At 38.5% G+C, this 16,324-nt stretch overlaps 1 protein-coding gene across 1 annotated transcript in view; it reads right to left on the bottom strand.

Moving 5' to 3' along the window:
- LOC113545529 (leucine-rich repeat-containing G-protein coupled receptor 6) overlaps positions 1–16,324 on the bottom strand; it is an 80,203-nt gene that overhangs the window by 24,374 nt on the left and 39,505 nt on the right. Inside the window, exons 3-4 of the mRNA XM_026944911.3 lie at positions 4,530–4,601; positions 1,465–1,536 (exon numbers count right to left, since the gene is read on the bottom strand). Coding sequence (XP_026800712.3) covers positions 1,465–1,536; positions 4,530–4,601 — 144 coding nt within the window. The remainder of the gene's footprint in view (positions 1–1,464; positions 1,537–4,529; positions 4,602–16,324) is intronic.

The following is a 16,324-nucleotide window of genomic DNA, read 5'->3' as shown; positions in this document are numbered from 1 at the left end:
CTCGGATCATAGGGAACTCGTTAGGAAGGGCATGATTCCTATTAGGATGGGGCTTGTTGGAGTGCAGGAAAGAGAGAAGAAGGGGAAAATTACACTAATTTCCAGATCATTGAGTCTCTCGCTGCTCATTCTGCGTCTTCCTCATGGCTTCCAGATGAACATAGTGACTTTAAATCATGCTTCAACATCGTACGCTGGAGCAAAGACTCCCCAAAACAACAGCTGCCTCTTTGAAAGAGCCCTGAAACATGAAACTGGTCTCTGATAGGACATGTTTTAGTCGTGTTCATTCCCAGCCGTTAGCTGGCTCTCCTCATCACTTCCTCCCTGACCTTCAGTGCAGAACCCTGCAACTCTGTACTGCATCAGCTGACCTGAAGATCCACCTGGAACTAACGACTTAATGATCTGCTTCTGAAGCTAGACTGCGCAAGAAAGAAAGAAAGAAATGTGGAAAGCAAGACAAAAGAAAGACAGAAATGTGAAAATAAAGAAAGAATGAATGAAAGTAAAATGAGGAAAGAATTAAAGAACCAAATGTGGAAAGAAAGAAAGAAAAAACAAACAAAAAAAAAACAGCAAACATGAAAAAGAAATGTGGAAAGAAAGAATGAAAGAAAGAACAAATGAAGAAAGAAAGAGAGAAGGAAAGAACCATAACTAACTAGCTAACTACCGATAACTAGCTACTAAAACTAAGAGGTTGCTTCATGCTTCAGGGGTGGAGCTTGGGGGGTGGGGCTTTTGGGGTGGAGCTTCAGGTGCGAGCACACAGTACGCTCCCTGTGAAGCACTGACTCATGGTGCGCAGTAACAGTTTGTCGACACTTTCGCTGAATGGAATTATAGGATTGTCTCCATGGAGCAGGACAATGCTAACACTGCCCCAGCATGCTCCTGACTCGGAGCTCATCTGGCATCTGTTTCACAGACTTTACAGCTTCTAATGCTAAATAACGTTTAAAAGTCATCCAGCTACACAGCGACAGTAACAGCGCTGAGGGGAAAACACAGAAACACCGCCGTCGCAGCAAGCTGGCCTGCCTCTTTGCTAAAGCAGATCGCTAGCTAATACATCAAACAGCAACTCCTTTCTGCCGATTTCACGTAACAGAGGCGTGACGTGACGACATGTCGAGCTGCTTCCTGCTTTACGAGTGGATTATTGTGCTTTAGCCTGGAGTGTGGCTGCATGAGCACCTGTTTTACTGGGTGTAAACACATTCTCCCCACTGGGGCAAATAATAAACAACATTACCACCTTAATAGGCGTATAAAGAACAGAGACTCACTGCCTTTACTGCATTAGAGACGAGGCCAAGGATGACATCATCACCCAAGCCAAACACTACACCCTTATATGGTATTTCTTTTCGATTATTTTCTCTCTTTTGATAATGAACCTTTTCTTCGGCGGAATAAATGACGATTATGATGATGATGATGATGATGAGGAGGACTCACAGTGAAAGCAGGTTGGGGAGTTCCCATGGATCTTCACTCTCCAGTCTCTCCAGCTGGTTGTTCTGCAGCATCCTGAAAAAAGTTACAGTTTAAAAAGTCATTTCCGAATTGCCTGCGTGAAAGTAACACAAATGACACACTATATTGTTTCATGATAAATGTAAATATTTTTATTAAATTGCTGTCTAAATAATTAGCGACACTGCACACACATTGATATAATTTACATTATAATATTGTACCTATAATATAACTGTGCTCTTTGTATTTACATTATTTGATTTTCTTTTACATTTTATTATCTATTTATTGTTTGTTGTGTAACTCATTAATTTAATTTAACCTGATTTTTTCCTTTTTTTTTTGTTTTTTTCCAAAGAATATATCACTCTTCTTCTTCGTCTTCTTCCTTTCTTTCTTTCTGCCATTTTCTTATCTTTCTTTTCATTTCACTCATCCTTTCTTTCTTTCTTTCTTTCTTTCTGCCCCTTTGTTACTTACTTTATTACTTACTTATTTTCTTCTGAAGCACCCACCTATTCTTCTTTATCACCTCTTTATTTAATAAAAATCTTCCTTTCTAAAAAGGAAGAAGAGAAAACTGAAGGCAATGAATAGAAAGAAAGAAAGCAATGAAAGAAAGAAATGGAAAAAATGAAAGAAATGAAATATGAATGAAGTCTGTAGTGAAGAGCTTCAGGCTGCAATCATCACAGAGAAGAAGAAGAATCACAACTCATTCATTAGGACACTCATTTTATACACCTTTCAACAGAGCCAGGAGAAAAAGAAGGAAAGAGAGAAATTGTGAAGGACAAGAGAATTAAAGAGTGAATAGGAAGGAGGAGGAACCGCTTGGGTGGGCCACTGATGTCATGCTTGTAGAACCGGCTGAATAAAAGAGAGGAAAAGTGAGGGAGAAACTGCGAGAACAATGGAGCTCAAAGCAAATTATTCCAACATGAGGGAGAGAGAGAGAGAGCGAGGGAGAGAGGGAACTTAGAGGGAATCTTTAAATTTCACGGCAGACAGCTTTATCACATCCAATCGGCTGAAACCTCTGACATTCGAGAAAAGAGAGACGCCTGTTTCTTACGGAGAATAGACGAGTCTTTGTGAAGGAGACGTCTTTATCGAGGAGATGGCGGTGCCACAACAGCCATTGTGAAGCCAGACTTCAAAAAAACGACATAAAGAACAGGCCTCTGTTCTCCTGCACTCATTAGAATATAACAACGTTTTTATTCATCCGCCCTTTCCTCTGGACTCCCTGTTTCCCCCCCAGCCCATCCTGGCCCGTCCCTGTCCTTCTTCTCCCTTTCATACTCTCAATAAAAAGTTCCTTTTCGCACAAGATTTTCATCTGAGTTAATAAGCATGGCCTCGAGGAGAGCCACAAGTGTTTATTTTACATTTCTACAACAAGACTTCATCACTCTTCACTAATATAAATCTGAAACAGGCTCTGTGTTCCAATCACAGCGAGGCTCCCTAGGTAGGGCAGGCAGCGTGTTTGGGCAGCAGTTGTGTGCTTCTGGGGAGATGAGAATAGTTTACGCTGTCAAGTGTTGATGCAAGAGTCGAGGAGGATTGACGTCCTGTATATAAAAGTATCAATTTTGAATGTTGATGTGAAAGAAAGAACGAAGGATGGAGATAAAAGAGAGAGGGGGGGACAGGGGACTACACACTCATTAGAATCCTAAGACACACTCATTATGATCACACATTTTATTTATTTATTTTCCTTGCACATTCTTTGCTTTCTTTTTTTCCCTTCTTCCCTTTTGAATAAAATTGGAAATTTTGAAGAAAGAAAGAAAGAAACAAGGAAAGAAAGAAAGAAAGAAAGAAAGAAAGAAAGAAAGAAATGGATCAATGGAATGATATTGAGAGATATTTGAAAAAGTGAGAAAGAAAGAACAAAAGGAAGGATAGAAGGAAGGAAGGAAAGGAAAGAAAACAAAGGATGATGAACGGGGTCATGAAAGATACTAGAAATGGATGGATTGAGTAATACTGATTGGAAGGAAGGAAAGAAGGAAGGGAAAATAAAGAAAAAGAAAGAAAGTTGATGGATGGAGTGTCGAAAGGTCAGATGGATGGAGTGATTGAAAGGTATTTAAGAAAGAAACAAAGATAATTAAGTGTTGAAAGATACTAAACAGGGATGGATTTTGAAATGATATTGAAGGATATTTAAAACAGAAAGAAAAAAGATAGAAAGCATTCAGTATAGCTTTTGATGAAGATGAAGATGTCAGGTATTTATTTATTTGTTTATTTGATTGAAGTCGGTGAACAACAGTCAGCTGATTGATCATCATTGTGGAATTTGTATCGTTAGCCAGTAGTGAAGTTGTTCAGTAGCTACATAACTTGGCTAATCACTAGCGGGAAGTGTTTGTGTGTCTCTGCATTCTGTATTTCACACTCAGTTATATCAGTCGAGAGTAAGTCATCCAAGGTTCGTGCTCGCCTCGATGTGTATATTTATTGTTCTAGCGTGCTAACACAATCCAGCTCATGCCTAACATGTTTGACAGAATGGAGAACAAAATACACAGATCAGATAATAACACACATCAGAAACGCACAGACGTGGTTTTCTTTTATACTGTATTTTCGCTAGCTAGGGTTAGTGGGCTAGTTCACATTTATTGGCCTAAATTTGTGGAGATGTCTATGACACACATATACATGAGCTAGCATAGCAGCGTGCTGTGAGGTTACAGCCGAGAATCCGAGAGTTCTGCTTTTTCATCTAGCTACATTCAGCAACTTTCATATCGCTGATTAATGTAACACACATCAGCTATTCATTTAGCCATACACTAGTGTACACAATGTCTTGAAAGTTTGTGCTGTGCCTAGTCACAATTCCTAAGTCATGATTGGTCAGTCTCGGTTTTGGGGAGGAGTTTAGCGAAATGTTTAAGGGTTCAAAGTCAGCTTTAATGTCTGAGCTCCTAATTCTGGCCAAATTTAATGGCAGCAGTGTGAGTATCTTATTCTGTGTGTGTGTGTGTGTGTGTGTGTGTGTGTGTGTATACGTGTATACATACAGGATTTTGAGACCGGTGAGGCCACGGAGGGCGGAGCCACTGATGTGTCGTAGCTGATTTCCAGAGAGACGCCTGCAAAGGAAGAAGAGCAACAGTGAGACATGTATGTTTGTGTGTGTGTGTGTGTGTGTGTGAGAGAGAGAGAGAAAGAGATAGAGAGATTGATTTGAGGTCCAGCTGTGGAAAAGTTTGCTTTTAAGGATTTTGATATGCCAGTTTTAATTATTACTGCATTTGGGCCTTAGATGCTTAAAACTCAAGCTCTCTCACTCTGTCTCTCTCTCTCTTTCTTTCACACACACACACACACTTTCTTCATCCGTTTGTTTCTCTTCCTCTGCCCTTCTTCTTTTACATTCTTTCTCTCTGAATATACCAACGTCTCTCTCTACTTGTTTGTCACACTCTCTTTTTTTCTCTTATTCTTACTCTTACTCTCTCTGTGTCTTTGTGTCTGTTTCTCTCACTCTTTTTTTGCATCTCTTTCCACTGTTTCTTCTGTTTCTCTGTCTCTGTCTTTGCCTCTGTTAGAGTCTGCCTATTTTTCCAAATTTTTCATTCTTTCTTCTTCTCTTAGTCTGCCTTGTTTGTCTCTCTTTAGTCTTTCTCTTTGTCCTTTTCAGCCTCTAAATCATTTTTCTCATTCACTCACTTTTTGTCTTGCTCTCTGTCCCTGTCTCTGTTTTGTATCTATCTGTCTTTGTGTTTCTGTCTTTCTCTCACTGCCTCTATTTCTCCCTGTCTCTGTGTCTGTCTTCCTTCACTTCTTTCTTCTTAATTTTTAATGTCTCTCTTTTTCTTTAATGTGTCTCTCTGTCTTTCCTTCTCTCTGTCACTCTCCCTCACTGTCTAGCTCTTTCTCTGTCTTTCTGTTTGTCTTTCTCTGTCTTGCATGATGTGTGTGTGTGTGTGTGTGTGTTTCCCTTGAGGCGAATAACACAATATCCCCATAACGTTAGAGTTTTTTGTCACTGCACATTTGGACTCCATAAAGATCAAAATGAAGTAAACACACAAACGCTGGAGGTTTTTAGTAGCTGACACACTGGGCCATGCCAAACCACACTGAGTTTAGGAGTGAACAAAGCACCATCACACCATCACACACACCATCATCAGCCATAACAATTTCCAAACAATATTAGAGTAAAATGAGAGGTGTGAGATTCGACAGCTTGCTGCTCAGTCAGGCGTTTGAGTGATGAGTCGATCACTAGCCAGCATTAGTGGTGAATATTATAAACATTTATGACAATAACATAAAAATCCTTGCAGAAATCCTGTCATGTTAGCCTATCTTAGCCTGCTAACCTAGCTAGTGTTGCATTATTAACATATTTGAGTATGACTTAAATCCTGTCATGTTAGCCTATCTTAGCCTGCTAACCTAGCTAGTGTTAGGGTATTATTAACATATTTGAGTATGACTTAAATCCTGTCAGGATAGCTGATGTTAGCTAGCTGCCTAGCATTAGCATTGAGGATATCAACGTTCTGAAGGAGATTGAAAAAATCCTCTCAGAAATCCTGTCAGGTTAGCTCAACCTAGCTAGTGTTAGCAAAGAGTATTATTAACATATTTGAATAGGACTTAAATACTGTCAGGTTAGCACTTTGTCATGTAAATGGATAGCATTAACAGTGAAGATATGAACATTTTGAATATGACTGAATGAGTTCTCTCAAAAATCCTGTCAGGTTAGCTCATTCTAGCTAGCTGTCTATCATTAACAGTGAAGATATCAACATTCGGAAGAAGACTGAGAAAAGGTCCTCTCAGCAATCCTGTCAGGTTAGCTAGCTGGCTAGCATTAGCAGAGTAGATATGAACATTCTGAATATGACTAAAAAAATAAATCAGAAATCCTGTCTGGTTAGCTCATCTTAGCTTGCTAACTAGTGTTAGCAAAGAGTAATTAACATGTTTGAATACGACTTAAATCCTGTCAGCATAGCTTATCTTCTGAACATTTAGCAAATGACTGAAAAAAATCCCTTCAGAAATCCTGTCAGGTTAGCTTATGTTAGCTAGCTGGCTGTGAACTTCCATCTTTCTACTTAAAGATATTTAGATATTGACTTGCTAGCTAGCTAAATGCAACTGTAGGAGTGATGTCTGGTAATGTAATAAAATGCAATGTATCTTATAACCATTGTTGTTAAACTTTCTGTTCTAATACAACCCACTCATTTAAAGTTTAGAAAGCCACAACCGCTAACCTCAACACTCAACCCAACCCTAACTGTTTGTTTCACACACCAGTTGGAAGAGTTACAATTCTTTGGGATTGTTTAAAGTTTTTTTTTTTCTGTTTTGTTGTTGTTTTATTTTATGAGAGTGCAACACCAACATCTGTGTCACTCCAAACCATAAAACACCTCCATCATTCGAGATGTGAGTCGGATTCCAGCTTTTCCTGACCTTTACCACTAAGTCTGCATGATGACAAAACTTTTTTTTATGACGAAGCCAAATTTGAGCATTTATTTTATTTTGAAATATGTAATGGGAGCAAGTTTCAATCAGGAACTTCTTATTTTAGCAAGGATCTGAGAATTCTGAGAAATAGGGACGGATGGTTAGCATTAGCAAACCCCCCATGCTAGGCATCTGTATTCTCTTAGACGCCTCATTGGGGGCCAAAATACCATAAAACTTTAATCATGTCCCTCGTTTTTGGGGCGCTTAATTTGCGTTTGTTTGCGGAGAGGTAATTGCACTCCTAACTGAGGAGAAATATTGTGTGCACAGGGGGAAAAAGAAAAATAAGATCCTGTCAGGCGCTTCTCTTCGCTGTAGCCTCAGTTTCCCTCGATGCTTGGCCGCTGCTCAGTGGAATCTGTGTAGAGAGAGATGTGTTTTTTTTCCATGCCGGCCGTGATCCATGTGTATGGTGCTTGTCATCCGATCATAACACAGATCTTTATTTATTGTACTTTATTGGACAACTATTTGTTGACTAATTCTCCCTCGCAGCTAGGAACACATTTGTTTTGCATTTCATTTTTCCCCCCATCAACTCAAAACTTGACTGTCAGCCTCAGTGGGAAATGGACTGGTCTTCACCTTGTCTTTTAAAAGACATACAAATAAAAAAGTACGCCCTGCCTCACACACAACCACACACACAAAAGAATTAGTGTAATGTGACCCTTGCAGTGTGACTGATGTGTGCTGCTCTCTGTGCATGATAAATTACGCCAGCGAATTCAGTGACCTGTTATAAGACTCGTGCCTAATAAAATAACCGTCTTGTTGTATGAAACTATAAATATATAAACTAAAAAAATCTTTTGGAATAGAAAAGCCATCTTCTGGATTGTAAATGTTTTTAAAACTGTATTTAAAACAGCCCGTTCCTACATTAGCATGGAAGGTATCGCTAGTATTGTTGCGCAAATGTGCTTTCATCAAAACAGTGTGTACATAAGGTGTAGAGTCATGGACCCAGGCTTCGATGACACAAATTAGAAACAAACACTGACATACAATGTTGTTCCACATCAGGATTTCAGCTTTTTTTTCCTCAGAGGTGTTTAAAACTATCTGACTGAATAAAATACAGATTATCATCACATGATCTTTGGATAAAAGTGGCTGCTATCAGACTTATAGTCTTTTATCTGTCACTGTGTTGCTAACTAAGCTGTAGCTTTTGTATCTGGCTAATTGCTAAGCAGTTTTAGGCCTTTTCAAGGCATGATATAGGATATAGACTATACAAATCAGACTATTTTAAGCAGCATTTTATCTTAATAAAATGTTCTTTTTCCCAAAAAAAAAAAAAAAAAAAAAAGAAATTTCTGTCATAGGTGATGACAGACCTAGCTAGCTACACTCGACTGCATTTGAGGATCTGTGGTAGTTATATGCGATAATTATGTGCGTCTGTCAAATATGTAAATTGCACACATATTTTACATATTGCCATTAAAAAAAAACGTAGCATGCAATGTCACGAGTAACACATTAACCACATGATGGTTAGATGGTTAGGATGTTTTAATAAGCCACATTATAAGTGAATTATTAGGACTAGGCTAGGTTAGGTCTCCTGTAATGTTTAATCAGATAAATATGATTAAAGCAAACATCAAAGTTATACAAGTTCTCATATGGCTCTCATATTTCTTGGCTTTGTGGATGGCTAATTACAATAGGTCATAGTTAAATATTCTATTAGTAGAAAATAGTACGTTATGAAGTAAAATAGAAAGTAAGAAATAGGTAAAAGTGAACTTAGAAATATTGTGGCTTTTGATTTTATTGGGAATATTGGGAAGATAGATCTAACTAGAAAAAGGCAATCTGGATCACTCTAATCAGGAACTGGTAGCACACAACATATATGTGTTACAGTTGATACTAACATAATCTAATATTAAGTATAAGACAAATGTCAACTTAGAGTAACTTATAATCTTACAGTAAATGCCAAACAAGTTCACTTGCCTTTAAAAAGGCACACATTTAGAGTCATGTTACAGTCTGAGAGTAGATTATGAGCAAGTCCTTAAATAAAAAGAAAAATTTAATTTTTGGCAATAGTGGGTAAACTGTAACAAAATGTTTAAAAAAAATGTCCAGGTGTTCACTTGACTATACAAATGCTTGCTAGATTGTTTATGTCCTGCCCTCAAACACATCAATTTGGCCAAGTATCAATCTAAAGAAGCAGGTAGCCATCAAATCACTGTATGTCAGTAAATATGAAATAAGCCATTGAGTGTATCAACACGTGCATGTTTTGGACACCATCAGAAGCAACACTTCCTGATTTTGGCTTAAACGTGTACAACCTCATTGTCTAAGATGCCGTCCTCACTGACATAGCTGGCAGGTGGAGGTAAAGATAGTGCTGACAAATTCGAAAATCCATCATTAAAGTCTGCTAGTTAAGCAAATGTAAACTTCTAGCTGAGTTCCTTTATATTGATGGGTATTTGGTGTATCTTGAATGCCATTGGCTGTTGGAGAAGCCTGTCAAAAACATCCCACCCTGATTTCCTGTTTCTAAAGGAAATACGTCAGCATATGGAATTAAATCCTAAACATCAGCTGGTTTAATGGGCGCTTTAACACTTCCTGTCCAGCTTCAGGATGCTAATCTGAAGTTGAACCGTGAATACAAAGGAAGGAGGATTTTATTTTATTGCATTTCCATTTAAACAAAAGTCTTTTATAGGCCTTTTTACAGCATATATCACTACACAGGGTGCAAAAGCGATCTCTCGGCCTATATAGGGCACTAGGTAGTGAGCAGGGAGCCAGAATGTATTCAGAATGACTGAATCCCTGGTACTTTGCTTAAAAACCTTTGATCAAATGGTCTTAATTATCTGATGAGATCACACTGTTGGTATTTCAGCATGGAGTGGAAAAATTGAGAAGCTGTCCTCAGGCTTAAATGGTTTTAGACCCAGTGAGAAACTTCGGAATGGAAAAACTTCGCTTTTTCCTCTCTATGAAACTGAAAGTGCTCGCATATCTCCAGGAAGATGACTTTATCATCAGTGTGACCTTTGACCTCTGGGGAAGCGTGCTGCCTGCCGTGCATTTGGATTGTCTCGTAAAGCGTCAGCTCGGGTTCACTGTGTTTCCACAGATCTTCATATCCTAGCTTGGTAGCTCCCATGTGGCTAATAAAACATCACTCTCTCTCACACACACACACACACACACACACACATTGTGGCTGCCAACTGGTTAGTGCTAATCCTAGACATGTTATTACTGAGAAAATAACATAACAGAAAGCAATTATTCATTCATTCATCTTTAATATGCAGTTTATCCTGTTCAGGGTCGCGGTGGATCCACAGCCTATCCCAAGGACACTGGGTGTGAGGCGGGAGTATACCCTGGATGGGACACCAGTTCATCGCAGGGTACCACATATTCATTCACACCTACATTTTTGAGATGTGGGAGGAAACTGGAGAACGTGGATGAAACCCACATGGACACAGTGCGAACATGTGAAAATCCCCACAGACCATAACCTGAAGTCAGGATCAAACTGGAGACCTTGAAGCTGTGAGGTGAGAAAGCTCACTTAGATCTCAAATATTTATTCATCAATTTAAGCAAGTAATAAAAATAGACAAGCTGGAAAATTAAATACTAGTTGATGAAGATGATCACCGATTTGAGCACCTCCATGTGTGTGTTTCGGTCTCTGGTGAGAGAGTAACTACAATGCAGCACGGCCGAAAGGAAAGTCGTTTGGAAGACGTTTGGAAATTTTTTATATTTTTTCAGTTGCATTAAATCATTAATTAATTCATTTTTGTTTACAGATGACCTGATGACAGTTGTCGCTGACACTAATACTTAGGATATAGACACAATTAGTAGGAAAGATGAGTTTTATTCACTCGCTGCTTGATATGATTTATTCGTTCTCCGGTTTTATCAGGTTTTTATAGTCGGGTTGGATTTTGAAACTCTGTGCTGCGGGTCTGCTTGCTTTCCAAATGTTATGCCTTATTAAAGCTTTAGTGTGAAGCATTGCAGACACTGCACATGCTAAATCTTACATACTGTAGAAAAAAATGTTCAGATCTTTTCTCAGAGGATCCAGATGGACAGTGTCTTCACTGGAATGATAGTAAAATGTTTTTTTCCCACAGTGGTACCTTGTGTGCTCAGCTTCAGTTTCTCAAATAAAAAAACTCTGTTACAGAAATTACAGTTAGGTTTAAGTATGTGTAAATGTGATGCATAAAAGTGATGCCTTCCTGTTTCCTGTCATTAGAAGGATCTCAAGCATGGAGGAGGATTTTGGGGCTAAGTTTCCATTTGGATTGTTTATATTGATTAGCACTGAAGTGGAAAACCTTGGAATTCTATATATATATATATATATATATATATATATATATATATATATATATATATATACACAGTGTTATCCTGTACGTTACAGCTGTATTACTATAAAATCTGCACAGATGATAATGCTAGTTTCAATAAAATGCAGATTTAGAATGACAGTTTTATGGGTGAAGCTTCTGTACACAGGCAAAACGCCTAAAGCGCCAAGTGAAAGACCTGACAGTATCTAATTATAGTTAACGAACGAGAGGATGAATCGAGGCTGACGGAAGCGGAGACGTCATTAATCACAGGGACACGAGTTCAAAAGGAGAAAGGAAGAAGTGATATAGATGAGAGTGAGTCCTGTACACTCTCCCTGTAATCTTTAGTTGATGTGGGATTTGTGGCGCCATCTTCAGCCTTTTGTCCCAATTTTACTACTAATTATTTAGTTTATTAATATATTTGCCTTTTTATTTTATACCTCTGTGATTTGACTTTTTTTTGGAGCAAACGTGTTTGACCACCAACCAAAACATGCATACATTCAGGATTAAAACACTACTTTATGAAAGAAATGGTACTCGTATGTATTCACAACATTGCAGTAACAGAAAAAAAAAAAAAATTGTATCTTTTATGCTGCCCATGGTAGAGAGTAGCTAGTCCTGCAAGCCAGAACTCTAGCTTCACTAGAAGAGCTGGTACTTTTTGTCAAATAAATGCAGTCAACAACTGCCTATGTTTACAGAAAGGGGCCAGTTGACTGACAGATAACCAATAACATACTTTTTAAACCACAGCTTTTCAGCAAGCACACAAGATAATTGTTTATCCTATGGTATTCTGTGAACCTCTTCGAGTCCAGTGTCTGTATCTTGCTCTGAAATGCTCATTGTGTCAATGTATTAAAAGAAAAAGTTTGTATTCCCACTGAAAACCAGCACACTGAATGTCAATCTAAACCTGAAGATTCTGAAGCTTGTGGCCAGAAAAGTGTAAAAATATATCAGATGCTCTGTATCCTGTGGGTGTAACATCTGATGGTGTGACTAAAGCTGAGTTTCTCCTTCGACTGAGCAAGTGTCTTTTCTTTTTATATCCTCAAAACCCTCATAGCCTGATTGGATTTGGAGAAAGCTATGCTTAGTATTTGCTTCAACAAAACAATTCAAGATTTTATTAAATATGAACGGTCTAGGGGTTTGTAGAGTCACAAATTCAATCCCATCACCTCCAAACTGCTACTGCTGAGCCCTTGAGCATGGTTGACCATGTGCTCTATTCTGTATTTTAATACTTTAGTCCATACCTACTGCTGTGTTCTCTCCACAGTGTGAAAAACTGTGTGAAAATGGTTCAGATCAGCCCTGCGTTCACCTAAACACAGGCTGCACTTGGGCGTGAAGTTTGACATTTCGTGAGAACCAGTTGTGTGCATTTGTTAAATACGGTTTGAAATATTTTTGAAAGCTGTTTGTCTGAAAATAAACATTTCGAAATTTAACTGTAAAAATGTCGCATCCACTTGTTTTCAAAATGACCCTTAGCAGACTAGCATGTAGCACTGCATCTTGAAAAATTCTTCTGTACACCTTCACATCAAATAAATACTTGGAAGATTGACCAATTTTATTTATGGATAATCCTCTGCATGTATTACCAACTTAAACAGCATGTTCTGTTTTTAATTCTCTGTGTTGAGTATACAGGAAGGGTAGCCATGGGCAGATTGTGCTTACAAGCAGCAATGTTTGAATGAGTTTCCGAGTCGCATAGAGAAAAAAAAATGTTCACTGCCTACAAGCATGGCTGCAATAAATCAGCAACTGTAAACATCTAGATATTTCTAATATCATGATAAACATGACCAAATGTGATTGACATGAATAATTAGCATCAGCAAATGCAGAGTGTGAGGTTACTTGTCTTTTCTTAATGTCTGCCGATCTGTGTGTATGTTTTTTTACAAAAACTGAAGCTTTTGTAAAACAAAAAACCCTAAAAGGGTTTTCATTTGGTTACTGAGGTTAGGCTCAGGGTTACATTTAAGTGTAACATAGCATCAGTTATTGAATTAAATGATTTATGTCAATAGAAGGTCCTCACAAGAATAGTAAGACAAATGTATGTGTGTGTGTTTATGCACAGCATTTATCTGTGCACCACAGTACTGAACAAGACATGCTACAAATTATCATGCCGTGTGTGTGTGTGTGTGTGTGTGTGTGTAATTTGCTCCATATGAGGGGAGCTGCTGGGTTATGGTTTATTATGGCAGGACTCGGAGTGGGAAACTGGCCAAAACACTGCGGTAGGTTCTCACACACACACACACACACACACACACACACACAGATACAAATACACAGTCACCTGCCCTGACATGCGTCAATCAAAATCCTCACAGCACAGAGAGACGATGGTGACCTTTGACCTTTTAACAAAATAATCAAAGCCTATGTTAATTTGTGAGCTTAAGGTAAATGGCCATTTTCATTTTCCATTTAAAACCTCTTAAAATAATGTGAATATTCTAAAATAGGGATTATGAACAATAATGATAAAGTCTAGAAGTCCAGAAAGGCCATGTATTTTATAACTTATTTTATTTAAAACCTCATTGGCAGACTAAGCGAAATTGTACCATCTGAAGTTTGCTTCTTCTTCTGAAGTGCTATGAAGCTACTGAAGCTAACAAATAATGGAAGTCTATTCACACAATTCAGTCAGTTATGCTTAATCATAGTCAGGGTTATTTCATCCAATTATTTTTTTTTTTTTTTAAAAACATGCCCAAATCTTCATTGTTAACCTCATTTTTAAATAAATGAATCTGTAAAATAGCAAGAATAGCCTGTATTTACACATTTACGTTCAGAGTAGAGCTCTGAATAATATCATCCTTGGTACTTTCAGCTTTGGAGGTTTTTCCAAACTGGTAAAACAATTAGTGCATTTTAACATCTGTGTGTCTCACTGTTCACAATTATTGGGTAGTTATATAAGATTTGTTATGTCTATGATGTCCTGCTTTGTCTGTCTGTCCTACAAATGGTCTAAAGATGGTAAAATTCAATGTGCTCATCTATAGACCACATCATCCAGTTGATCCTGTTTACAAAACCAGAGGGAACGAAAATGAAAAATAACAAAAAGAAAAATCAGAAGTCTCGAGATATATTAGGACAGAAATAATAGAAATAATTGTCATAACAGTGATAACAGCAATGGGTGGCCTGTGTAGATGTCTGTAATAACGCATTCCTGGACACCGTGAAAATGATTTATCCACCACAGAATGTTTCTCGTTACTCCGATTTTTCACTGTGGCCCAAAACTGTAAACACAGTTTTTGTGTGAAAATACACAAATTACACGTGTAAACACACGCAGAGCAGATGTGAATTCCGAAACAGCGTCCGGAACGTGATTTGTGTGTTTTGCCGTGGCGTTGTGTTTAGCGGACGCGGAGAGAGAAGGCGCTGCGTATTTCTCGCCTGATTAAGAAACCCTGTCATTTACCTCCCATCGTCTCCCTGATGAGATGACACGCTCGCTCACAATCTTTCCATCCTCATCAGCTTCTACTAACATTGCTGCCCTTCTTCGGCTAGTTCATTTTCAAAGTTGTGAAACTTTGTAAACTTTGGATCTTTTTAGTTCTAAATAATATAAATGACTTCAGTTGATCGTCAAACCTCCCACAGCTCTGAGGGGTTTGTGTTTCAGCCGCTGTGGTCACGCGTCTCTGCTTTTCTGTCCGCAGGAGAATCAACATGGCATTAAAATCTTCTTTCTGTGGTGCTCATGTCCTCTTTAGCAGTCTTTCAAAATTACCAAAGTTTATTTGCAAAAGCACATTAAAATGAACATGAGTAGTATTTGTGTGTTAATTTTAGGCGCTAGAAATTGCAGATCTGTTCAGTGTGAGTGTTTGTGTGTTAGCATGTGTCTGTGTCCAGTATGACAAAGTGGAATATACATGGAAGGTAGTTTAAGGTAGTCGGAGTGGAGATTATGGGGTATTTGGAGGGTGGATGGGAATGTTTGGAGTGGACATTTGGGATATTCAAGGTTGAGATTAGCTCAGGAGGTAGTTTGGGTAGCACGTTCTTTGAGTGTAGTTTTGTGTCATTGGAGGATTGTGTGAAATAGTTGAGGGGATTTGGAGGAGAACCTTGTGGTTGTTAGTGGGTAGACAAAGCTTTGTGTAATTGGGATTGTTCGAAATGGTGGTTAGAGGTATTTGGAATGGCAGTTAAGGTATAGTCTGGGTAGTTAGGGGGTAGTAGTTTATAGTAGTTAAAGGATTAGACCAGGTAGATGGGAGGATAATTTTGTTTATAAAGTAGTTTCAGAGTAGGTGGGGTAGTTTTAGGCTGAAGAGTTAGAGGTGGATGGTAAAGGATAGTTAAAGTAGTTAGAGCAATTTGAGTTGTTGGAGGGGTTGTTAGAGGTAGTTGACTGGGTAAATAAATGGTGGAGGGGGTAGGTGGAGTAGTGGAGGTTAGTAGATGAGGGGTTGTTAGAGGTAGTGGGAGTGGAGTTTAAAGGGTAAAGGGTAGGTGTAGTGGTTGGGTATTTGGGAGGGTAGTCATAAATAGTTGTTGGTGGTGGTGGTGAGAGGGGTTGTTGGAAAGTCAAGGATTAGTTAAAGGTATTTACTATTGCTAAGAGGTAATTGTAAGTGTGGTTGGGTTAGTTCAGATTGGGGAGTTGTTAGATAGATGAGTAGTTGGAGGATGGAATGATAGTAGGATTAGAGGAGAAGTAAAGAAGTAGCTATATGGGGTTGTTGGGGTAGTTGTAGCAGTTGAATGAGTGGTTGGGTTGGACAGGTATTAGAAGAGTCAGTTGGAAGGAGGAGGGTAATGTTACTTTGGGGTTATGTGAAGGTGTACTGATAGCTGGAGGGGTCATTTGTGGGTAGTTTGACTATCCGGGTCTGTTTGGGAGAGAGCTTGGGGTAGTT

Source organism: Pangasianodon hypophthalmus, chromosome 16, assembly GCF_027358585.1.
Source record: "Pangasianodon hypophthalmus isolate fPanHyp1 chromosome 16, fPanHyp1.pri, whole genome shotgun sequence".
In the NCBI taxonomy this organism is placed as follows: Eukaryota; Metazoa; Chordata; class Actinopteri; order Siluriformes; family Pangasiidae; genus Pangasianodon; species Pangasianodon hypophthalmus.
Note: the sequence above shows the minus strand (reverse complement) of the source record. Positions and strands in the feature narration are given on the sequence as shown.